At 29.9% G+C, this 22,615-nt stretch overlaps 3 protein-coding genes and 1 long non-coding RNA gene across 4 annotated transcripts; 2 read left to right on the forward strand and 2 right to left on the reverse strand.

Moving 5' to 3' along the window:
• Positions 1–2,415: 2,415 nt before the first annotated feature.
• LOC146884486 (uncharacterized) lies at positions 2,416–3,625 on the reverse strand. Its single transcript, XR_014984241.1, has 2 exons — positions 3,486–3,625; positions 2,416–2,568 (listed from the first exon to the last, which is right to left on the reverse strand). It is a non-coding gene; the product is annotated as an uncharacterized LOC146884486 (long non-coding RNA).
• A 125-nt stretch (positions 3,626–3,750) lies between these two features.
• Positions 3,751–5,819, forward strand: LOC114194513 (O-Glycosyl hydrolases family 17 protein). Its single transcript, XM_028084787.2, has 3 exons — positions 3,751–3,927; positions 4,194–5,498; positions 5,626–5,819. The coding sequence occupies exons 1-3, from the start codon at positions 3,870–3,872 to the stop codon at positions 5,658–5,660; spliced, it is 1,398 nt and encodes a 465-aa protein (XP_027940588.1). The 5' UTR covers positions 3,751–3,869; the 3' UTR covers positions 5,661–5,819.
• A 7,442-nt stretch (positions 5,820–13,261) lies between these two features.
• Positions 13,262–14,456, forward strand: ERF3 (ethylene responsive element binding factor 3). Its single transcript, XM_028085839.2, has one exon. It carries the CDS (start codon positions 13,578–13,580, stop codon positions 14,238–14,240), a length of 663 nt encoding a protein of 220 aa, XP_027941640.1. The 5' UTR covers positions 13,262–13,577; the 3' UTR covers positions 14,241–14,456.
• Positions 14,457–19,154: 4,698 nt separating this feature from the next.
• On the reverse strand, positions 19,155–19,706 carry LOC114195172 (uncharacterized). The gene has a single exon (XM_028085563.1). The coding sequence runs from the start codon at positions 19,704–19,706 to the stop codon at positions 19,155–19,157; it is 552 nt and encodes a 183-aa protein (XP_027941364.1).
• Positions 19,707–22,615: the final 2,909 nt, after the last annotated feature.

The raw sequence follows: 22,615 nt of genomic DNA on the forward strand, positions 1-22,615 counted from the left end.
CTAAGATAAGTGTAGAATTGTCTAACCTTATTATTATTGTGATAAGATTTTAAAAGTGTAGTGTCAAAATTGGGAAGATGCAATTTGACAAACAGTTTTGACTTATTAAGGAAAAAAGTTTCATTCAATGTACAAAATATTAATTAAATGAATTGAATACACGGTGCCAAATATAAATGTATGTTTCATGTAATAAATATTTGTGTGGCTCTTGCTTGAGAAAACACTCAAGTATAGTTTTCTTAATAATAAGTCCCTTTTACTTAATTTGGCTAACATGAACACGACTCTGCCGACTCATTTAGGTCCTTCAATTCTCCATTTTCTGCACCAAAACCCCATCTTGAGTGTTGAACCGAAAAAGAAAAAAAAAAATCACCCTCCAACTCCAACCACTTCTATTTTGTTAAAGAATTATTGAGTCAAAACACATAATTTCTTAAATATATTTTCAAATTCACATATAAAATTTATCATAGTTCAACATATATTTTTTTGCCGCATAATGGTGAAAATTAGGTAAGTTAAGTCATAATTAAAAAATATAATCTTTGGTGAAATAATTTTTAAGGAAAATATTACAAGAGATAACATCAATTATTTTATGATGATATTAGATGAGTCGAATCATTATAAAATTACGCTGTGTTATGTTCTAAAATCGAAAGAATAATATATTGAGCATCAACTATAATTCTTGACTTATAAGTGATAATGTTGAATTTAATAATTAATAGTAGAATTAGACATATGAGTTTAATTTTCCAAATAATAATTATTAGGAAGAAATTATTGAAGGGTGTTAACACTCCTTTACGTTTATGATTACACATATTGAAAGTTAATGTAAATATTTATTAGTGATCTCTCGAAAATTAAAATTACAATAAAATTATTGTGCAATTAAATTTGTAGTCTAATTTTAATCAGTCAAATGAATTTTGTAAGTTGATAACACCTTTGGTTATTTTAGTATAAAATCTAAACCCTAAACTTTATAAATTTAATTAATAATACTATATTATTAGAATAATAAATTATGTTTAAAACCTAAATCAACACTTGTGTTAGGTAAAATATATGTTTTATTGGGATCAAAGTGTTAATTTATTCCTTCGTCCTTAAGTATTTTTAATTATTAAATGGTCCCATACACATTTGATCGCATTTATAACTCCAAAGTCACTTGGCTTTTTGTGTAGAACAGAAGAGGAATGATACATTTCACCGACTAATACAGAGGCCAATGATTATTTTGTGTATAAAAATATCAATTATCATTCATTTATTTTATTTTGTTGATAATGGCACGTCATTTCTTTTCTTTCTTGTCATTTGTGTTTCTCAAAGTACATACGGTGATATAAGAAATGAAATCAAGATAATAAAAAATTGCACTGATATAAAATATCCTTACGTATAATTTTTTCCTAGCATTGTTCTTTTTGGCAGTTTTCGTTATTGTAATGTTAGATGAAGACCTTTTTGAAAACACTGCATATAAAACAGACCAATTATTAATTAAATTATAAAGAAAGGAGCAACTTGAATTTTGAGCTATGTATCACTATTTTAGGATATGGATAAAGATAACATCGATCTCAAATTTTCCTTTTTAATGATTTTGAAAGGTAATATATTATAGTTAAATGCAAAATTAGAAATTGTTTTTATTCTTAATTTTAATATATTTTGATTTAAATTTTGAGAGGAGACATTTAAAAAATTAACTTATTTAGATTAAAAAAATGTTTATTTTTAAAATTAAACAAAGCACTACAAAAAAAATATTTTTAAAGCTAAAATACGTAAAATTAATTACCCCGCCCAAATTGAATTGATAGCATTTACACGCTTACCCAAAAGTCGTTATTTTAGACAGCAGAAAAGTCATAATTGGAGTTAATTTATGGGTCACTATCTATTAAAAGATAATTCACTTTAAATTTTATCTCAATTTTATTTTTTTGGAAAACATAGCCAAATTAAACTTAATTAATTTTTATATAAATTAAATAATTTTCTAATAATTTTGAGTACAGCTTTAAAATATTTGTTAATTTTAAATTCATTATTTTGTTAATATATTATGATTAGCTATTGTAAACGTATAATTAATATTTTTGTCTAAAGAGAATATACTAGCTGTTTATGATATATTGAAAATAAATAACTTGACAAAATTCAAATTATAATATTAAATTAATATTAGGAAAAAATAAACTATAACCGTCTAACTAAATTTGAGTTGTTTTTATTAAAAAATATATATAACACTAAATTTAAATTATTAAATGAAATCATAAAAAATGTCATTATCCTATTTATATTAACTTTAAATAATAAAATTAATATAGAACATTATTGCGCAGCATTCAATAAATATTGTAGAGGAGACTCTGAAAAGACCCTAAATAAATAATATTAATACTAGCTGCATCATTATGATCTCATGAAAGAAAAAAGAGTTTAGTGAAAATATTTTTCTTTTCAAAAACATTACTATTAAATTTAAAGAGACACTACTTCAATACTTTTTTTACTTAGTAATATATCCCACTGTCTAGCCTGAAATAAGAGAGAAAATGTTATTAGGAATAATGAGTGAGCATGATATGTGTGTGAAAAATAAATCATTTTCATTGCTTTGCACATGGAATTAATTATGCTCAAAGTAAAGTGAAGAGAAGTTTCTAACAAACCTATAGGTCAAAATAATGGAATTAATTTTCTTATATTTGACAAGAAACATAATTTGATTTTGGAAGAAAATGGTGTAACATTTCATAGTCTGATGCATGAAATTAGAAAGAAAACACACCACACATTGACACACAAGTCCACCTTTGACAATTCCCAAGTTTCTTCTTCCACAAGTATTCTACCCTTTCTTTCATACTCAGTTTTCTTCCTTTTTCACACACAAATTAAAATGTGATCAAAATTAAGTTATATATCTCTGGGGATAGTTGTGAACAGAGAAACTGTATTTGAAACAAAACCAAATTTAGTAGTCGAAGTTTGGCTACCTAATCACTGCTAGTGATTATTATAATTTAGCCACCAATTCCAAAAGAAATGGTCATGGAGCTTCAGATTTTTTCCTGGACCATAGTTGAAAACAAATTAAACAAAAAACATGCACTGTTTCTGTTCTGATAACCCCAAGAAAAAACAAAATTAGAAAATGGAAAACCCAAGTGGTTAAAATAATAGTACGACACTGCCATGATGATTCCTCTATTGAAGGCAAAGAATTGATGAATCACTTATTTACACAGTGGTGTACAGTGTAATGAATTAATGGATTCCAACTCTTGTTTTCGCAGTTTACCCAGAAGAAACAAACCAAGCACAAGTCACCAAATCAAACACTGCTGGATGGCAGAACCCCAACGTTCAAATTTGAGAAAAATGATTGAAACAAAATCATAATTGTCTCTAATCAACGTTTCTTGGGTACACAAACACAAACAAACATGTACCTCCACTCTCCCGTTTCATTCGTGACGTGTCCCTGTCGACAAGGTTGTCCCATACACGTGTACGGCGACAACATAGGCCACTACGAGATCCAACGGACACCTGAGCTAACATTTTATGGTCTTTTCACTCTTCTGTTCTGTTCTGCTGGTAACATTTTCTAACCTAACATTAGCGGTTGCGGGATTGTGCATTGGTGAGTGGGTCTCCAACACGGGTCCCACACGGCTTAAAAGTGAAAGCTCTTTTTCCTCAACCACGCCTCACCCATCAACAACTACCCTCACCACTATAAAATCCATACACTCCCTTCTCACCCAAAATAACTGCAGATTTTTTCTTTCTATTGTATCGTCTACAAGCTCTGCTTCTCCCAGAACCAGAGCATGGCTACTCTCGCATTCTCCTTCTTCTTCCTTCTTATTTCATTCTTTTCATCATCAGGTAACAAAACAACATTTCTTCATGCTCTTTATCTGTTCGTGCACAAAAGTTACATTTAATAATGTTTTTAGTTCTACTCTTTTGTCAGAATTTTGTGTCAGATATGAGAGACTTGAACTTTAGCTATGAATGATTCGATAGTGATACTAAAACTTTGAGTAGAAACAACAACAAAAGTACTTGTTAAGCTTTTGTTTGTGACTGGTTTATGTGCATGGCTATATATAACTTTGACCCTTTCTGTTACCACGATTCTGGTTTTTCAGAAGCGGGGTCCGTAGGAGTAAACTATGGAAGGTTGGCGAACGACCTACCTACACCGGCGAAGGTGGTGGAACTTCTTAAGAGTCAGGGGCTGAACCGTGCGAAGCTGTACGACACTGACGCCACCGTGTTAACGGCGTTTTCGAACTCGGGAATCAAGGTGACGGTTGCCATGCCCAACGAGCTTCTCTCGAACGCCGCCGCGGACCAGTCCTTCACCGACTCATGGGTGAACGATAACATCTCAAAATACTACCCCGCCACGCAAATCGAAGCCATCGCTGTGGGTAACGAAGTGTTCGTGGACCCAAATAACACCACCGAGTTCCTCGTACCGGCCATGAAGAACGTGCTGGCTTCCTTAACCAAGAACAACCTCAACACCAACATCAAAATCTCCTCTCCCATCGCACTCTCCGCGCTCCAAAGCTCCTTCCCCGCTTCATCCGGTTCATTCAAAACCGAACTGGTCGAACCGGTTATTAAACCCATGCTCGACCTCCTCCGCCAAACCGGTTCCCCCCTCATGGTGAACGCTTACCCGTTCTTTGCTTACTCAGCAAACGCCGATAAAATCTCCTTGGACTACGCGCTCTTCAGGGAGAACGCCGGCGTCGTTGATTCCGGTAACGGTTTGAAATACACCAATCTTTTCGACGCCCAAATCGACGCCGTTTTCGCTGCCATGTCAGCGCTTCAATACAACGACGTTAAGATCACGGTTTCCGAGACGGGTTGGCCTTCCGCGGGAGACTCGAATGAAATTGGAGCGGGCCCGGAGAATGCCGCTGCGTATAACGGTAACTTGGTTCGACGCGTGTTGGGCCAGAACGGGACCCCCTTGAAGCCCAATGAATCGGTCGACGTTTTTCTCTTCGCGCTTTTCAACGAGAATCAGAAAACAGGGCCCACGTCCGAAAAGAATTACGGATTGTTTTACCCCAGCGAGAAGAAGGTTTACGATATTCCGCTGACGGCGGAGGGTGTTAAGAACGTGCCGTCGTCGGGCGTGGGGAAGAACCAGGTTCCGGCGAGTGGGGACGTTGCAACGACGTCGCATCAGGGTCAGACCTGGTGCGTTGCGAATGGCGGTTCTTCCGAGGAAAAGCTTCAGAACGGTCTTAACTACGCTTGCGGAGAGGGTGGAGCCGATTGCACACCCATTCAACCAGGTGCCACGTGTTACAATCCTGACACGTTGGAGGCTCATGCTTCTTACGCTTTCAACAGTTACTATCAGAAGAAGGCACGTGCCGCTGGCACCTGCGATTTCGGTGGAACCGCCTATGTTGTCACCCAACCACCTAGTAAGTATTCCTATCTTGAATTATGTCATTTTTTTAAAGAATCTTAAAAAAAAAAAAAAAGAATCGTTTTTTTAATTTTGAAGCATGGATTTTTGTTGAAACCGTGTTTGATGAATTTGTGTTGCAGAGTATGGGACCTGCGAATTTCCCACAGGATACTGAATGCAGAGAGATGGAGTGGGTGGGTTAATTTGGTGAAGCCTTTTTTATTTGGATTCGATGGAGTTTTGCCATTTTTCTCTTGTATTCTTCCATTCATTACATGTCATTAGGTTTTGATTAACCTGTGTTACCTACTAATAAAGTCTAATATTTATGATTGCTTTGGGGTCACTCATTTCTTTCACCCATTTATCTGTAATTATATCTGTTTATATTAAATTTTATTACAACTTATATTACTTCTAGTGAATTTTCATGTTAACTAATTTTAGCTCAATTATTATTATTTTTTTTTCACGCCAACACCAATCCATAGTTCTGATCCTCTGTCATAAACTATTGAGTTAATTAATATATAAATACATGACACTGATTAAACTAACTAATCCTCTGTCATAAACTATTGAGTTAATTAATATATAAATACATGACACTGATTAAATTAATTAGCACAGGTGTTATAGCGACTGTGTACATATTTTTTAAATATGTGTGATATTATATTACATTATAATGGTACTAAATTAATATATAAATTAAAATTATATTTATTAAAAATAAAGTGAAATATATTATTGATATTTTAAAATATAAAAAAAAAATTCATTTATATATTACTAGCGTAAACACATGCGTTAAGTAATGATAAATTTTTAAAAATTTAATAAATTATTATATTTAAAGAATAAAATTAGTATTTTGAAATATGGATAGAAAAGGAGAATTCTCTCTATATATTATTATAGATTATAGATGAACGAAATTTCGGCCTCGTCTATTAGTGGTCATGAACTTGATCCAAGATAATCAATAATGGGCTAAATTTAAGAAGGCCCACTGCCTCTTAGTCTTGTGTATGCTATCCAAAATCTAAAGGACATAAAACACCCTAACCGAGGCCCAAGTCATAATATTTTTCTTTTTCACCCAATAATTTATTTTGGTGTTATATTTGTACTAAAAATAAGTATATTAAAATATTGAATCGTTGTAAAATGCATGTCATAGAAATAAATTTTATCTCCAAATAAAAATAATAAAATATCTTATGTTTTTAATTATTATATAACAATTTAAATATGTTTTATGTTGTCCCTGTAAATTTTGTTCTCTATTATTACAACCGTTTAAAAAATTTCCTTATTTTTCAATCTTTGATCAGGGTTCTTTTTTAGAGGTCATCATTAGTTAACTATAATTTAGTAAAACAATGTAAAATATCAATTAGAAAATATTTGACTATTTTTAAGTAATCTTTTATATTATACAAATAAAATAATCACACATAATCTTTTATTTTAAAATAAATTGTGAATAAAAACTTTTATACTATTTTTAAATGTTAATCAGGTTTTTGTTTCTGAAATATTATCTAAAAACTGTTTCACGTAATTTTAATTTTAGAAATATATAATTGTCAAAAAAATTAATTTAAAAACTAAAAATCTAGATATTATAGTGTCGTAAATTTCATAAAAGAAATATATATTTCAAGTGGGCCGATAATTTCTGTAGAAGAGATAGCATGTCTCCAAGCTCAAAATAATTTGGGTCTTTCAACGGCCTGCGATTTAGACAAAAAGTAAATGGACCAGTAACCTAAATGATTTTAAAGCCCAATATCATTTTCCATATTTTTGCAGATTAAAATATAAAAAAAAGTTTTTGCTATGCACACCTCTTAATTTAGTAAGTATTTCCCCCTTTTGCCTTCTTCTTTGGATATATACATATAGTTGCTTAATTATCGTTGTATTTTATTTATCTGTTTCCAATAATCCTTATATCACCCGATTTCTTTTATTCATTCGTAAACTCTTTTTTTTTAAATAGTACAAACCAAGTTTACTTTTCTGAATCTCACGCATTTAAAACAAGTTCAATGTGTATATACTAATCATATTTTGTTTTTTATATATAAAAAAAATAAATAATTACTTTTTATTCATTATAAAAATGAAAACAAATAAATTTAGTACCTGTCAAATATTCTTCCTTCTTTTTCGTCTTTTCAAAATCTGAATAAATTTGTTATAAATTTAAAAAAAATTAAGAGCTATTTGACGTTAGATTTAATATCAAAACGTGCTTAACATTTTATCTTTAACACGTATGTAGTTAACGAGCCTCACGTAATATAAAGGAATTTTTTATTGTGAATTTTAAAATAACAAAAAATTCATACGAAAATAAAAACGTAATTATATTAAAAAAAATTGAAGTAGAAAGTGAATTGGTATTAATATTTGAAATAAATTGGTTTGTTAAGGATGATCAGAGGAATAGTGGTTGAAGAATTAAAGTAAATGTTTGTTGGAAGAGAGAATAATAAAAGCGAAACCGACCATAGGCACCATAGATAAGAAGGAAAGTGTAGTTGCGTGAGAAAAAACGCGGGTGCATAATTTTCCCGCGCACCAACCACGAATGAAGCCAAAGAAAAGACAAAAGAGCGATTGGACCTCACTTCCCACCATTCCATCACCTGCTGTAACTGCCCTGCGCGTTTCGCAACGATTCCTTAATTTTAAATTCATAAAATAATAATTAAATATGTTTTGTCGTAAATTTTGTAATGTAAATCAAAATTAGTCATTATTAAAAATTTTAAATGAATTTAATTTAGTTTTTTAATTTTATAAATACGTTAATTTAACTTTTTTTAATATTCAAATACATTTTATTATAATATTTTTATTTATTTATACCGTTATCAATATTAGATAAAAAACTACACACATTTGTTTCGCATCAATATTAAACATTTATTTGATATCATATTCTTTATATCTTATCAGCAAAAAGAAAGTAATTAAATACTTATATCAATTATTCGAAACACATTTGTTAAAAAGGTTTATTTAACATTAACATATGTTTTACCCTTGAATATATATTTTTTTATCATCCTAATCCTATATATATTTTTCCTTTCCTTCTCATAACTCTGAAATCCTCTCACCTTTTTAAATACTTCTGAAATAATAACACTTAACTTAAATTTAGATAAAAGAAGAAATAGATATGAGGAAAGTTATAATGCATGAAATATAGTATTATTAATACTGTATTTTTGTTGTTCATTAAAATTTAGATGAAGTTATTAAAGATGATGATATTTTATTTTATTAAACTCACGTGAAGTTCATTCAACAATAAATGTGGGATCAAAATGGTATATTTTTTAAAATAAAATAAAAATCGGGATGACAGAAGGTGAGACATATGTCTAACTCTTATAACAACAGAAAAATAACTTATCAAAACTTTAATATCAAATATTGATACAAATGTTGTAATTTGCTGATAATTTTATTATGGTCACTTGTGCATGTAAAGTGAAATCAAATTAATTTAAAAAACTAATTTGATTACGATTATATTCTGTACACAGATAAATTATATTAGATTAAATTTATTTTTATTTAATTATTTTAAATTTTATTAGTAGGTTCAATCAATCACAGTGTTTTTTACTTTGTTAATTGAAAATTATTGTAATTGAACATCTTTTTAAAAAGGTGAAAAATTACAACAAGGTTAAGAATATATTTCAGACGAAAACTTGACACTTTAAACCTTAACTTAATATATATGCTACATGTATAGTTTGAGTAATAATAAATTAAAAGGAGAGATACTTTATTTAGTTTTTTGATTAAATTTTTACAGTGATCAAATGTGATTACGATTTTTTTTAATTGAATACGAGGATTAAAATAAATTTTTAGTTATTCATAACGTTCCAATTTACATGCTCATTATATTTGTTTGTGTTTCAAATTAATAAAATACTTTTGATGTATCGAGTAATTTAAATAACTTATTTTTTTTTTGTCTTCAATTTCGTAAGTTATTTTTAAGAAAACAAATTTATCATGTTTTTTTTTTAATTATTTTATCATTATCTATTTCTACTTGTTATTCGATATTCTTATATGGTATTTGTATAATTATAATTTATTTCGTGATATTTAAGAGTGAATAAATTGAAATGAATATCATTTTAGTATTGTATACTTTATATTTGTTGTAAATTTTTTTTTTGTAAAAAGACTATTTAATTAACATTTCAAATGTTAAAAAATAGTTACATGCAATAATATGAACACATTCGATATTAATGGAGATAGGATGATACTAATATTTTATACCATTTAAGTACGAGAGTATAAATAAAAATTTGATTTTTACTTTAAAAATAAAGATAACATAAGTCATGCCATTTTTCATCCCAAGACTAAAACTATCACTAAAAAGAATATTAACATTATTTCTCTCATCACTTGAGAGTTACATCATCACTCAAGTGACATGACTTAATATAATAATCTACTAATTACAAATTTTATCTAAATCTAGAATAGTAGACTACTTAAACTTAAATAGTGAAAAAAAAGTTGTTTTATTATCTTTAGCATTCAAATTTCAAACTATACCTTCAACAATCTATAAAACACCAAGACAATAATAATATACGCATGCAATAAATATTATTACTTAACCATAACTCGAGACAACTCCTTACCAGAACAATATAGGCATATAATCAAATTTTTCATAATATAACCAAAAATTGTCAAATATCTAAAAACTATGATATTAGGATTAAGGGTGTACAGTTAGATAATAATATATGAGAGTTGTGTAGAGAAAGTGAGGAGAATGTCAAACATTTTTTATTTTTCTGTAAAGTAGCCCAAATTTTGGGAAATATGTGACAGGTGAGTGGGAGTGAATGCAGTGTATCATAATAGTTAACTTCCAATACTTTCACCTCATGCAATTAAATGACAAACAAAATCAATCATGAAAAAGAATGTAGGTAGCTACTGTCTAGGAAATTTGGAAACATAGAATGGGGTAACATTTAAGTAAGGGAATGTAGACCTAGAGAAAATCTTTTGTATGGCACAGAAATACATGTTGGACATGGATGAAACATGACCTGCCCAACATAACATTCTCATATAGTGATTGGTACCAATGTCCAATTCAATGGTTAAAAATGTTCTGAGTTAAGTTTGATGTTTGTCTTTGAGTCAACCCAGAGTATCTGTATACTCTATAGATAGCAGACAAATTTTATTCTACTTTGTAGGGACCATATTGGTGACAAATTCAACATTCCTCAACTTTATTTCTTAAGATAAACACCACATCAGAAAATGGATTGGTGTTGAAACTAAATGAAGATATCAATAAAGGAAAGGAAAGAGACATATAGTATTTACATTGAAAGAAACAACAAGTGAGAAGTTGTAAAAACTTATTAGAAGAACATCTAGAGTGTTTTGATTTCCTTTTTGTCCTTCATGGTATTTTTTGTTTTTTTCTGTAATAATGTTGTAAAAGGGTTAAGGTAATATAAACATATTTTTTTGCTAATAAAAAAAAAATCTAAAACTATCTATATAATTTATAACAATTTCTATGTATTTAAAACAAGATTTTTATCCCTTTGACATTACACAATCAAGTTATTTTTTATATCTAATTACCAATAGTATCATCATCAAAGTAATGACTAATGTATAGATAGTTTTCCTTATCTGAAATTAATTTAATTTGCAAAAATATTAACTGTACAATAAAAAAAAAATCTTCAACTCCATATTTGAACTCTCCGAAACTTGAACATAAAGAGTTTTAATGCTTTAACTTATCCAGGTCTACAATAAATCCATTAATTAATTTCTCACATACAGGTAGAGAAAATAAATACAATCAACTAAAAAAACAAATAACTTACCTAAGATTTTAATTTACCTATCTTAATCATAAAAGAAAATTAGTCTCTGACTTAAAAAAAAAGGTGAAAATACATGTTTAAACAGATACAATAATAAAATAGGTAATAAATAAATTGTTTTGAGGTTATTTATAAAAAAAAAAATCTCAAGACATTTGTTTATTTTTTATTTAATTTTAAATTACACAACCTAAACAACCCGAATTTTACACATCTTTATAAAGAGTTTGTAATAAAAATAAACTATACAAAAACCGTTGTATTCAAATAAACTTTTCAATACTCTGAATTTGAGTTCCTATATAGAAATTCGTGAATATTTATAAATTACTTCTACCTTATTTCATTTCGAATATTATCTTTCTTCTATTGTTTTAGGCCTATGTTTTGGCATGACAATATCAAATTAGTTAAACTATTTCAATAATCTCAGAATTATATTACATTTTTCTTTATATGTATATTCAATGTTTTAAATTTTCAATCTTTTTAAAATTAATTATTTTTGTAAAGAAAAGTATAATATTTTGTACAAAAATATCTTATATTGTTTTTTTCTGATGAATTTGAAGACAGAATAAATAGTTCGAAAGAGTGAATGTGCATTCTTTATCCCAAGGCAGAAGCATATGATGAAAGGAATAAATGATGCAAAGAAAAATAAATTAATGGGGTCATGTGAAACCAGTGAGCATATGGAGGTGCATGCATTCTTCTCTCTTTCTCCCTCTCCATTTTAAATATATTTTATTTCATGAATTACAATGCAAGATAAAGAGAAACCAAACCTTTAAAGCCAATTTCACTTGCTTTGGGACTAAACAATTTAAATGATTGAAAAACTCATGAATTTATGAATGATTAATAGAAATAGGCTTATATTGTCTCCAATAACAAAAATACATTGACTAAAAATAGACATTGTTTCTATTATTCTAGAAAATTAAAATCACAAGATCGAGAATTAACCATGTAGAATATGCTTTTTCAAGTAAACGAGTTACTTACCCGCGTTGGCAATTATGGATTCAAGAAAGCAAAATTTGAATTTTTAAAACAGTGAAAGAAAAAATCCTTGAAGATTTGTATGGCTTAATTGAGAAGTCTTTTGCACTATTTTCTTTTATAGTATAATATAAGATTATTATTGTTAAAAATAAAGACAATGGAGAGTGTCAAAAAATAGTACACACCAATAATTACTCTATTGATTTTGTTGAAAATATAGAAAAAATAAAAGAAAGAAAAACATTTAGCCGGCTATAAACTGCACTTACGCATGCCATAATTTGGTCCTTCCTACTCAGCCGAAATATTTGAAGTGAATGGAAAGGAACAAAAACCCGTTTCTTTCTTGAAAATGGTTCAAAACCAATTACTATTATAATAATAATAATAATTATTATTATTGCATATTACATGACAAGGAAATACTAATATTTATGAATTAATATTTTAATATTTAAGATACAGAGAAGATCATCTGTTGCATTTGCATTTACCCCGTGTGCCCACTGAAAAAAAAAAAGAAAAAGAAAATACGATATATGATGAAAGGGACCTCACCAAATAAAAAGTACACCAACCAAGGCAAGGCAAATTTTACCTCCAAGAAACCCCAAGGGGTACTCTCGTCTTTCCACAAGATCCCTTAACTCACTCTTCGTAATTTGAAAAAAAAAAAAAGATAAAGGAGGGGATAAAGAAAGCAAGACAAGAGGTCAGTTCGAGAAGAAAATAATAATAATAATGATAATTATAAAAATAATAAAAAGGTAATACCGAAAGAGAGAAGAAAAACGCGAAGAGAAACACGCTTAATATGAGTATTAATATTAATATTATATTTTGTGTGTGTAAGTGTGTAGTTGAAGGAGAAGAAGAAGAAGAGAAGGTGGTACCGCCTTCCATTCTCTCTCTTCTTTCTCTCTCCTATTCTGGTCCTCATCATCATCTTATACCTCTTCTTCCTCCTCCATAACACTCATTCACCACTTGTGAAAAACCCATTAACATCACACACACACACACACAAGAAAAAAACACACCTTTACATGTTTCTCTGAGACCCAGTCCAAGATCGAACCTTGTCGTGTAGGACGACCTTGGGTGTCTGTGGGTGTCTGTCTTTTTTTTTTTTTTTTTTTATTAATTTCTCCGAAGAGATGCGGAAGGGAAGAGGAGGGGCCGCGTCGGTGGTCACGGCTGCGGCTGCGGCGGCCAACGGATCTCTTTTAAAGGAGCCACGTTACCGGGGCGTGAGAAAGAGACCGTGGGGGAGATTCGCGGCGGAGATCAGAGACCCGTTGAAGAAAGCCAGGGTTTGGTTGGGAACCTTCGATTCTGCCGAGGAAGCTGCGCGAGCCTACGACGCCGCCGCACGGACTCTCCGAGGTCCCAAGGCCAAAACAAATTTCCCTCTCTCACACCCTTTCTGCTATCCGCACCCCACCACAAGTCCTCTCTTCTACGCGGGTTTCAACGACACCAACCACACCAGCAACGTTAACAACCCTCAGAGACCCACCTCAAGTGGCATGAGCAGCACCGTCGAGTCCTTCAGTGGGCCACGCCCTCCCATCGCCGCCGCCGCCGGCACTTCCGCGACGCCGTTTTTGACCACCACGCGGAGATACCCGCGCACTCCCCCTCTGGTCCCCGAAGACTGCCATAGCGACTGCGACTCTTCCTCCTCCGTCGTCGACGACGGCGACGACAACATCGTCTCCTCGTCGTTCCGCCCTCCCCTGCCCTTTGATCTCAACGCGCCGCCGTTCGACGATGCTGCTACCGATGACGATCTCCGCTGCACTGCGCTCTGCCTCTGATGGTTTTCAATTTCTGATTTTTTTTCACCCTTATTTTTTGTTATTGTTGCGCGGAACAAAGTATAATGATGATCAGATGTAAGATTGTGGTAATATGATCTTAGTTCTGTGAGAGGGAGATTCCGTGATCGGGTGTATTTTCTCTTTCTAAAATTTTATTTAGGAGAAAATATTGAATGAGAAAAAAAAAAGTAATTATGAATTATGATTATGATATCTTTGTTGTTCAAAGTTTAATGCCGGTTTGTATGCATTGTTCCCAGAATCACTTTGTCTCTGTCTCAACGGTGTGTATTGTAGTTCTAAAGAGATTCAGTGTTTTTCAGCGTTGGTCTAACCTAGATTTAGTTGGTTCTAGATTTGTCTCTGTTTTGGTGGATTTGCAATGTTAGAAATCATGAAAAGCACCCATTGAATTAAAATTTGTATGGTGGCCTTTGGAGTAGCGTAGGGCTATGTTATGGTTCTTTATTTTGATTTTGTTCTTCTTTATGACCAAGGGGTGAGAAAGAGCGGTTTGGAAGAAAGTTCGTTGGGAGAGTGTGATAATTTGTTGTTTTAGCTTTTCTTGTTTTGGGAGCAATTGCAAAAGGAAAAAGAAGTATGATTTTGCCTCCGATGACACTCAAGGTGTTTGGATCTAGGTGTGAATGATTAGATTAGGAGGGAGAAAAATGGTTTCTTTTTCGCTTTCTTCTGTGCCACTGGCCCTTCTTGCAAACACTGACTTGTTGTAATGTCGTATTTTCGGTTGTGTAAGAAAAGAATCAATGCGTCCATTAACGATTTTGTTTTCGTCAAGCCACCAGCATATGGCTAAATTTCAGCATGTAGTTACGGGTAGGATAAGAAAAAAAAAAAGCATCAATTTTTATATTTTTTTTATACAATTTTTTCTGGTGGAATAGGGTGTTAGAAGTTTGAACGGAAAAGGGTGGCGTTAGGTCACATTGTCCTGTGATGGAACCTTACTATTGGGTGATGTTGGAATGGTGGTGATCCAAAGGGGGGTGTTGGAAGGTGTTTAGGAAGAAAGAAAATGGGGTATTGTTGCAGAGTCCTACCCCACACACTGAAATGAACGTGACACATCTAGAAGCCACGGAAATAGTAGGTTATTTTGTTTTTGTTTTTGTTTTCATTACATAGGGATATGCTTGTATCATAAGATGCAATGTTAGAGGAAAATAAAGGCTTATGAAAAGTCAACGCATCAACCAATGCCAGCTTAAACACGCACTCACCGTGTGAGGTCACCCTTCCTAGCTGCCCTTCACCTTACCCTCATCATTTCATACATCACCACCACCTTTCATTTGCAAATAAAGAAAATTATTACTGTAATTTATAAGATTAAATTAAATTTAAAATTTATTTCTTATTATATGATTAATAACAAGATAATAGTCTCTGAAAATAATGGATTTGGTGTTGGGAGTGATGTTAAGGGTAGGTATCTGAAATTGTTAATAGAAAGTGTTTTAGGGGTGGACCACGTCTTGGTTGGGTGCATTTTGTGAAGGTTGAACAACTATGTGACTGGTTTGTTTCCTCCACTATTGTCTTACCTTCAAATTTGGGGAGAGGGAAAGTGGGGAATTAAGTGTGTAGAAGAAAGAAGAAGGAATTGTGGTCCACAACCACACACACATTATATGCTCTTGCTTAAAAAAAAAAACAAAAACTAAGTGGGCCGATATATTTCTCCCACTAACCATTTTCAGGCCCATCACATTCTCCAACACTCAATATTAATTCCACCTCACAAAATAAAATTGTGTGCAAAACACTTTATGAATGTGAACAAGGTTCATGCGACAGACAAAAAAAAAAAACCTTGTTCTATGTTTTTACTCTTATTCCCGTGTTGTGTTTACATGTTTCATGTCGGAACTTATAAAACTCATAATAATGTTCTTTAGTCAGCTAGTTCATGCATGCGTGGCTTGTTTGGGCAAGAAAGGTTGTGTGATGGTTTATAATGTGATAGAGTTTTTCAAGAAAGCTTATTCTATTTGAACATATGTTCCATGCATAGTCGTGTTTGTGTGGCAATTCATAGTTTTTCTTATTTCAAAAAGTTCTTCTTATCATTATCATTATTCATTACATTGTTGAAATTATTTAACAAAAACAGGTGTTGTTTTTTCATTTCAATGAACAAATGCTCTACCATCTTTTCAATGATTGAGAATAAATAAACATTTTTTTTAAATAAAGAAAGAGCCGGTAACAATTTCTCCCCGTTAAAATAAGACTCTAAATCTCGTTCTGTTTGACCACACACGGTGTATAAACGATATGGTGATGACTTTTTAATAAATCAAGAATAAACCTTTCAAAAAGTGAGCTTCAATTTAATTTAATCGTGGAAAATAGACTAGTTCCTAAGGTTAGGATTTTTCCCACTCATATTTTTTTAACTCTATCAAAAGCTAATTTGTATGACTTTGATTTTCCAAATTTATTACTTTTAGGCTCTGTTTATATCTAACGGCGTGACTTGTGACTTGTATTTTTGTTAGTACAAGGAGATAACATTGATTAAGGAATGAAAGGATGATTTCTAAGAATACTTTTCTTTTTTTGAGAGCATATAATAAGACGTCAATTATTTGTAATTGCATAATTATATATAAATTATTTAGGTTTACCTAGATCTAAATTTATCAATTAATTTTATAGGTACGAGAAAATTTAATATATAAATAGATTTTGTACGAATTTTATTATTAGTGATGTAATTATTATTTTTAACTATGACCATGCGATAAAATTTTATTAAATTTGATAACTTTTTGGGCCTAGACAACATTTGGTGTTCATGTTATATTATAATATAATAAAATAAAATAAAATATAATAAAATATAATATAATATAATATAATATAATATAATATAATATAATATGATATGATATGTGCATACTTTTAATTTATTTTCTATTGCCGTGTAAATTATCTGATAACTGGGACAAAGCAACGTGTAATAACCTTTTTATGACAGTTTTTTATTATGTAAATTAATATTTTTTGAATTTTTCTTTTAAGATTATTTTATATTTTTAAGTAAATAATTAAAAGAAAAATAAATGATAATTGAATTAGAAGTCTAACTCATTATTTTAGACACAAGGTACAGATAGAGTTTAATATATTTTCTCATTTCCAAAATATTATAAGAGTTTGTATTTAGTTTCAAAACTAAATTATAAAATAATTAGTCTGTCTTTTATAAAAATTAATATAAAACATAATTTCCACAATCAACGTGATAAATCGGAATTTCTTAATAAAATAAAATAAAATCTCTTCATGTCATGAAAATATATTTATATTTATTTATTAAATATTGTATAATATAGTTTAGAATTAAACATATTTTTCATATCAATTTAAAATATAAAAAAAACATTTTAACATAATATTCACAAGTACTTGGATAGTGAATAGCAAAATAAATTTAATAAATTTTATTATTGTAAAAGGAAATGCTAACCAGTGTCTCTAGAGATCTCATCAAGAAATAATAAATATATTTTGGTATCTTTATTTTATATTGAAAGTTGAAAATAATTAAATATAGTAATTAAAATAATATAAATACAATAATAAATTTTATAAAGATAAAAATATTCTTTTAAAATTTTCGACAATAACTTACTGTAACAAAACAAGGACTTTGGAATTTTTAAGGTCTCTATTAAAAAGAAAAAAAAATTCAATTAAGTTTCAAATTGACACTTTAATTATTTTTTTTAACATTTTTAGATGTTTAACATTAATTTTTATGTTGATTTTTCTGTTAATTTATATTTTCTTATGTCGTTTTTTTTAATTTTTATATTTTTAACAATATTTTTTTTTGTTGGTTTTTCTATTAATTTAAACTTTTTTATATTTAATTTTTAACTACACTAAAATATAGTTATTTTATTATTTAATCAGTTTTAATTTTTATTTGTGAAGATTAAATAAAATATTAAATACACATATATAATATTTATGGGCATTTTTGTCCTTTAAAAAAAATAAAGTTGCATTAATAGTTATTAGGTCAGATTTTATTTAATATTATACTTATGTAATGTATGTATTTTGGTAGATCTAGTGTATATTAATTAGTATGACACCGATTAGCGAGAGCCATGTAAAATCTATTATCATATTATAAATTTTACTTTAAGTTTAATTAAATGTGACAGAGTTTTCAACAACAAAACCAAATTTAGATATGTTTTTTTTTTTTTTTTTTTTTTTTCTTAAGTGTGCGTAAAACAAAACTATCAGTGGAATTAATGGAAGATTGTACCTATTTTCCGTCTCTTCTACTTCCTCTGTCATGGCTCTGTCCAGAGCATATTCCATCTACCATATTCATCTTGCAGAAACATTAAACACAATGGATCTGCTTCAATCCTTCATGTCTCCACTATTTATATTCTACTTTGCAGAAAATAACTAACAGCAAACTCCAATTCCTTCTATGAAAATTACTGTAAATTTGTTGTAAATTTGTTACTTTGACATTTGACATTTGACGAGCATGAACGAGTTACTAATTGCTTCTATGAAAAATGTAGATCTTTTCGACATGAATTCAAAGGAATTGAGAGTTACTAATTGCTTCTATGAAAAATGTAGATGTTTGCGACATGAATTCAAAGGAATTGATTATGCAGACATTTGTTGCGTGCTTCGGTTTTATAATCTTACATCGAATGCTTCGAATATGTCACAGTTTAACTTTGTTTAACTTTGTTATTCGTAGATTGAATGTTTCCCTCTCAATTTCACACTGCACATTCTTTTAGTCTATCACATCAAGGAAGAAAACAAGACAAAAAGTTAACCAAACATTCAATTTATTCATCTTACTAACATGCATCTACACTGCAAGTTAACCCCCACAAACTACTCGTGACCAATTTTTTCCATAGCATTAAACGCCATAAAGCCAATCATGGATATTTCACGGTTAAGAGCAAAAATCTTAGGATTATCAATTTTTGCATCAACCAAGGCTTTGCTACAGTAATCAGCTCCATCACCAGCAATTCTAGCTTCATAGTTTGCAGCATCCAGATCATCTTTCATCTCACCAAGGGAATTTCTGAGTTCTCTTATCACCCCATCATAATCATCGGTTGCACATTCTTCAATCTCTGGAACATGTTTCTCCTTGGCCAACCTCTTCAGAAACTTTTGTCCTTCCACTGCGTTCTTCACCCCCAGTTTCAGAATTGCCGCTGCAAGTTCAGTGAAGTTTTTTGCTTTCACGACTTCATGGTCTCTTCTCAGAACATCCTGGCACAATGCATAGTCTTCTTTGGTCTCGTTGCAGACTCTGTCAATGAGATCAGGACCAACGTGAGATCTACCAGCTTTTGTTGGCAACGGAGATTGAAAAATGAGGATCATGCAAAGAGTGACCAACAACGAAGAACATAATGTTGAAGAATTCATTTTGTGGAGTTTCAACCCAGAATAGCTATTGATTGCACTGGGAAATGGTGAAAAGAATTGTTCATGGTGTTTGCTTTTTAAAGCATTGCTGGTATCAGAGAATCAGTGCATGCGCAATTTGAGCTGTTTACAGATGAGAATAATCAATTACCAAGGTAAAAAAGTATTGATTCGCATGGCAGTTTCACATATGCGATTTGTCGTTTAGTCAACGTAAAAACACTTTCTCCCATCTTTTACACGCGGTTTATTTAATGGTACTGTGAGAATGGTAAGGGCCAGATAATACCACATAATAAGTAAGTGAAACTTTCAGAAAAAAGGATTACGTGCTATGTTAATTTATACTTAAATTAATGATTTATTTTAGTTTTTATACTTTTTTTTAGTCAATTGAATATCTTACTTACCTCCTTTTGAAAAAGAAAAATGATTTTTTAACTATTAAATTTTGACAATTTTTTTTATAATTTTAGATATTATTTTCTAAATAATTTTTATTTTTTAATTTTAATATTTTAAATCATTTAGAAAATATCACCTCATATTATAAAAAAATTGTCAAAATTTAGTAGTCAAAATATTATTATCTCGTGAAAAATTCGCCTTGTACATTATTAAAATTTGTCATTTGTTAGAATTTGAACTATATTTGATCTTCTTAACACACCATGCTTTCTACTTTCTAGATTTGGATAGAGAGCATCTTTGAAACCGCGTAAATATACATAACCAATCAAATTCTCTTGATTTAAAAAGATATTTTAACTCAATTGCAAGAAAAAAAATATATAAAAACAAAAGTAAATTTAAATATATTTTTCATCCTAAAACTATTATTATATGAAATTATATAATAATATTCAAATGTAAAATTTATTATATATATATATATATATATATATATATATATAATATAATATAAAAAAAATCGTGAGTTAATAATTTTTCTTCAAAATTAAATATAACGTGTTTCAATTTTTTATTTTTATTACCTGTACTTATTATTACAATTTGATATTATTAAATATTATAACAAATATTTTTTTATTACAGTTTGAGAATTCAAGGACATCTTAGAATTCTTTGTGTAGAGTTATAAGACTGTTCGATTAAAATTGTCAATATAGTAAATTTCTTTTTCTCTTTTCTTAATCTAATTCTTGCTTTACTTGCATGTGTCTTATTAAGGAGTTGCAGATATTTGAGTAGTTCTATATGATTCTCTACTCTTTTATGATTTTAACAATATAATCAAATTATTAATATGAGCCATTTATGTATAGTTTGAGTTGCTAGAGAATTTGTCTCGTGTGAAGTCTTTTATGGGTAGTTAGAGTTATTAGAGAATTTGTGTATTGTGTGAAGTCCTTGAGAGCAATGTCTCTTCCTCAGAGGAAATATAAGTTTTTGTATTTAGGAACCTACAACTATTGATTTGATGATTTGAATTAACATGTTCTAGATATTTGAGGTGTATTTGATGGATAAAGATTAAGAAATTAATTTGTTGATTGTATGATATAATGTAGACTATTTAGAAATGCTATGTGTTGAATATGTGTGTTTGACTCAAGAGATATTGTAGAGGTATCATGCCATTGATTTGGTAGTATTTTTGCACTTTGGTTGATGTTGTTTTGAGTTGTGAAACTCGTGTCCAAGGGACTGGATAGATCAAGTAAGTGATCCAATATACTTTATCCAGGTCTGAATTATGCAGACTTGTAAGACGAGTGTTTTACTTGTCGAGAGAGATCATAATTTATCAAGTCAGAGAGGGCAAGAGAGACCTTTCTCCTTATACGTGTTCTCTCACTAGGCGATATAAGACCCGTTGGATGAGATTTTGAGAATTTCTCCGGTGATGTTGTTTGTTGAGTTAGGACATGCTCATTGAGAAAATTTTGGAAGATTTTCCTTTAAGACTCGCTCGTTGGGCAAGTTATTGTGTCAGTCAATAAAAAGGGGGGGGGGGATTTCAAGCATGAAATTTATTTTGTTGATTTAGAATGAAATGTTTAAATTAGGTAAATGAAGAATTGAAAATATGAGTGTATTGCATGAATTGTAGGTAAGATATTGGAATATGTTTGGTTGTATGGATTGGAGATACGGGAGAGATCTATAAGGGGGAAATACTACATTGATCATGTGTTAGGGTGGTGTATTAAGGGGGTTTGAAGAGATTATTATGACTTTGCAAGAATCCTACTCATAAACAAATATATCTAGTTATGAGAGTTAAAGGAGGTTCTATAATTGATATTTTGGTGGTTGACCAAATTTACAAATATGTAATTTACCCTGTCATGTTTAGTGGAAGAGACATTATTTGACCTTGTGCTATAACTCATGAGACTAAGGTGAGAGACGACTCTTGTATGATCTCTTGGTCTATTTAATACACATATTTCCAAAAATATAGTAAAAAGATTCTATAGTATGCCATAAATTTGAATTGTATTTTATCATCTGAATATGTTTAATAAGAAGAGTCAAATATATGTTGTTCTTATTTAAAAAAACTAATTGTCTTGATTACATAAGTATATCATTCTTTTTATCGTTGGTATAAGATTTTAAAACCTACTATAATTGTATATTGTATAATATACGTAAGTAGATTGTGTTGCGGGAAAGGATGTGAAACAACCGTTAGATTGCTAGACGAAGATGAAATTGAAGTCTTTTTATAATATATATATATATATATATATATATATATATATATATATATATATATATATATATATATATATATATATATATATATATATATATATATATATATATATATAACAATATATAAAGGGATTACTTTTTTTGTGTCCACTTTTCAAAATATCGATTTTACCCTTTAAATATAATAATTTATTATATTTTTAAAAATTGACCATTATTTTTAC

The sequence above is a fragment of the Vigna unguiculata genome, chromosome 8 (assembly GCF_037176805.1).
Source record: "Vigna unguiculata cultivar grain cowpea cultivar isolate G323 ecotype 2 chromosome 8, ASM3717680v1, whole genome shotgun sequence".
NCBI lineage: Eukaryota > Viridiplantae > Streptophyta > Magnoliopsida > Fabales > Fabaceae > Vigna > Vigna unguiculata.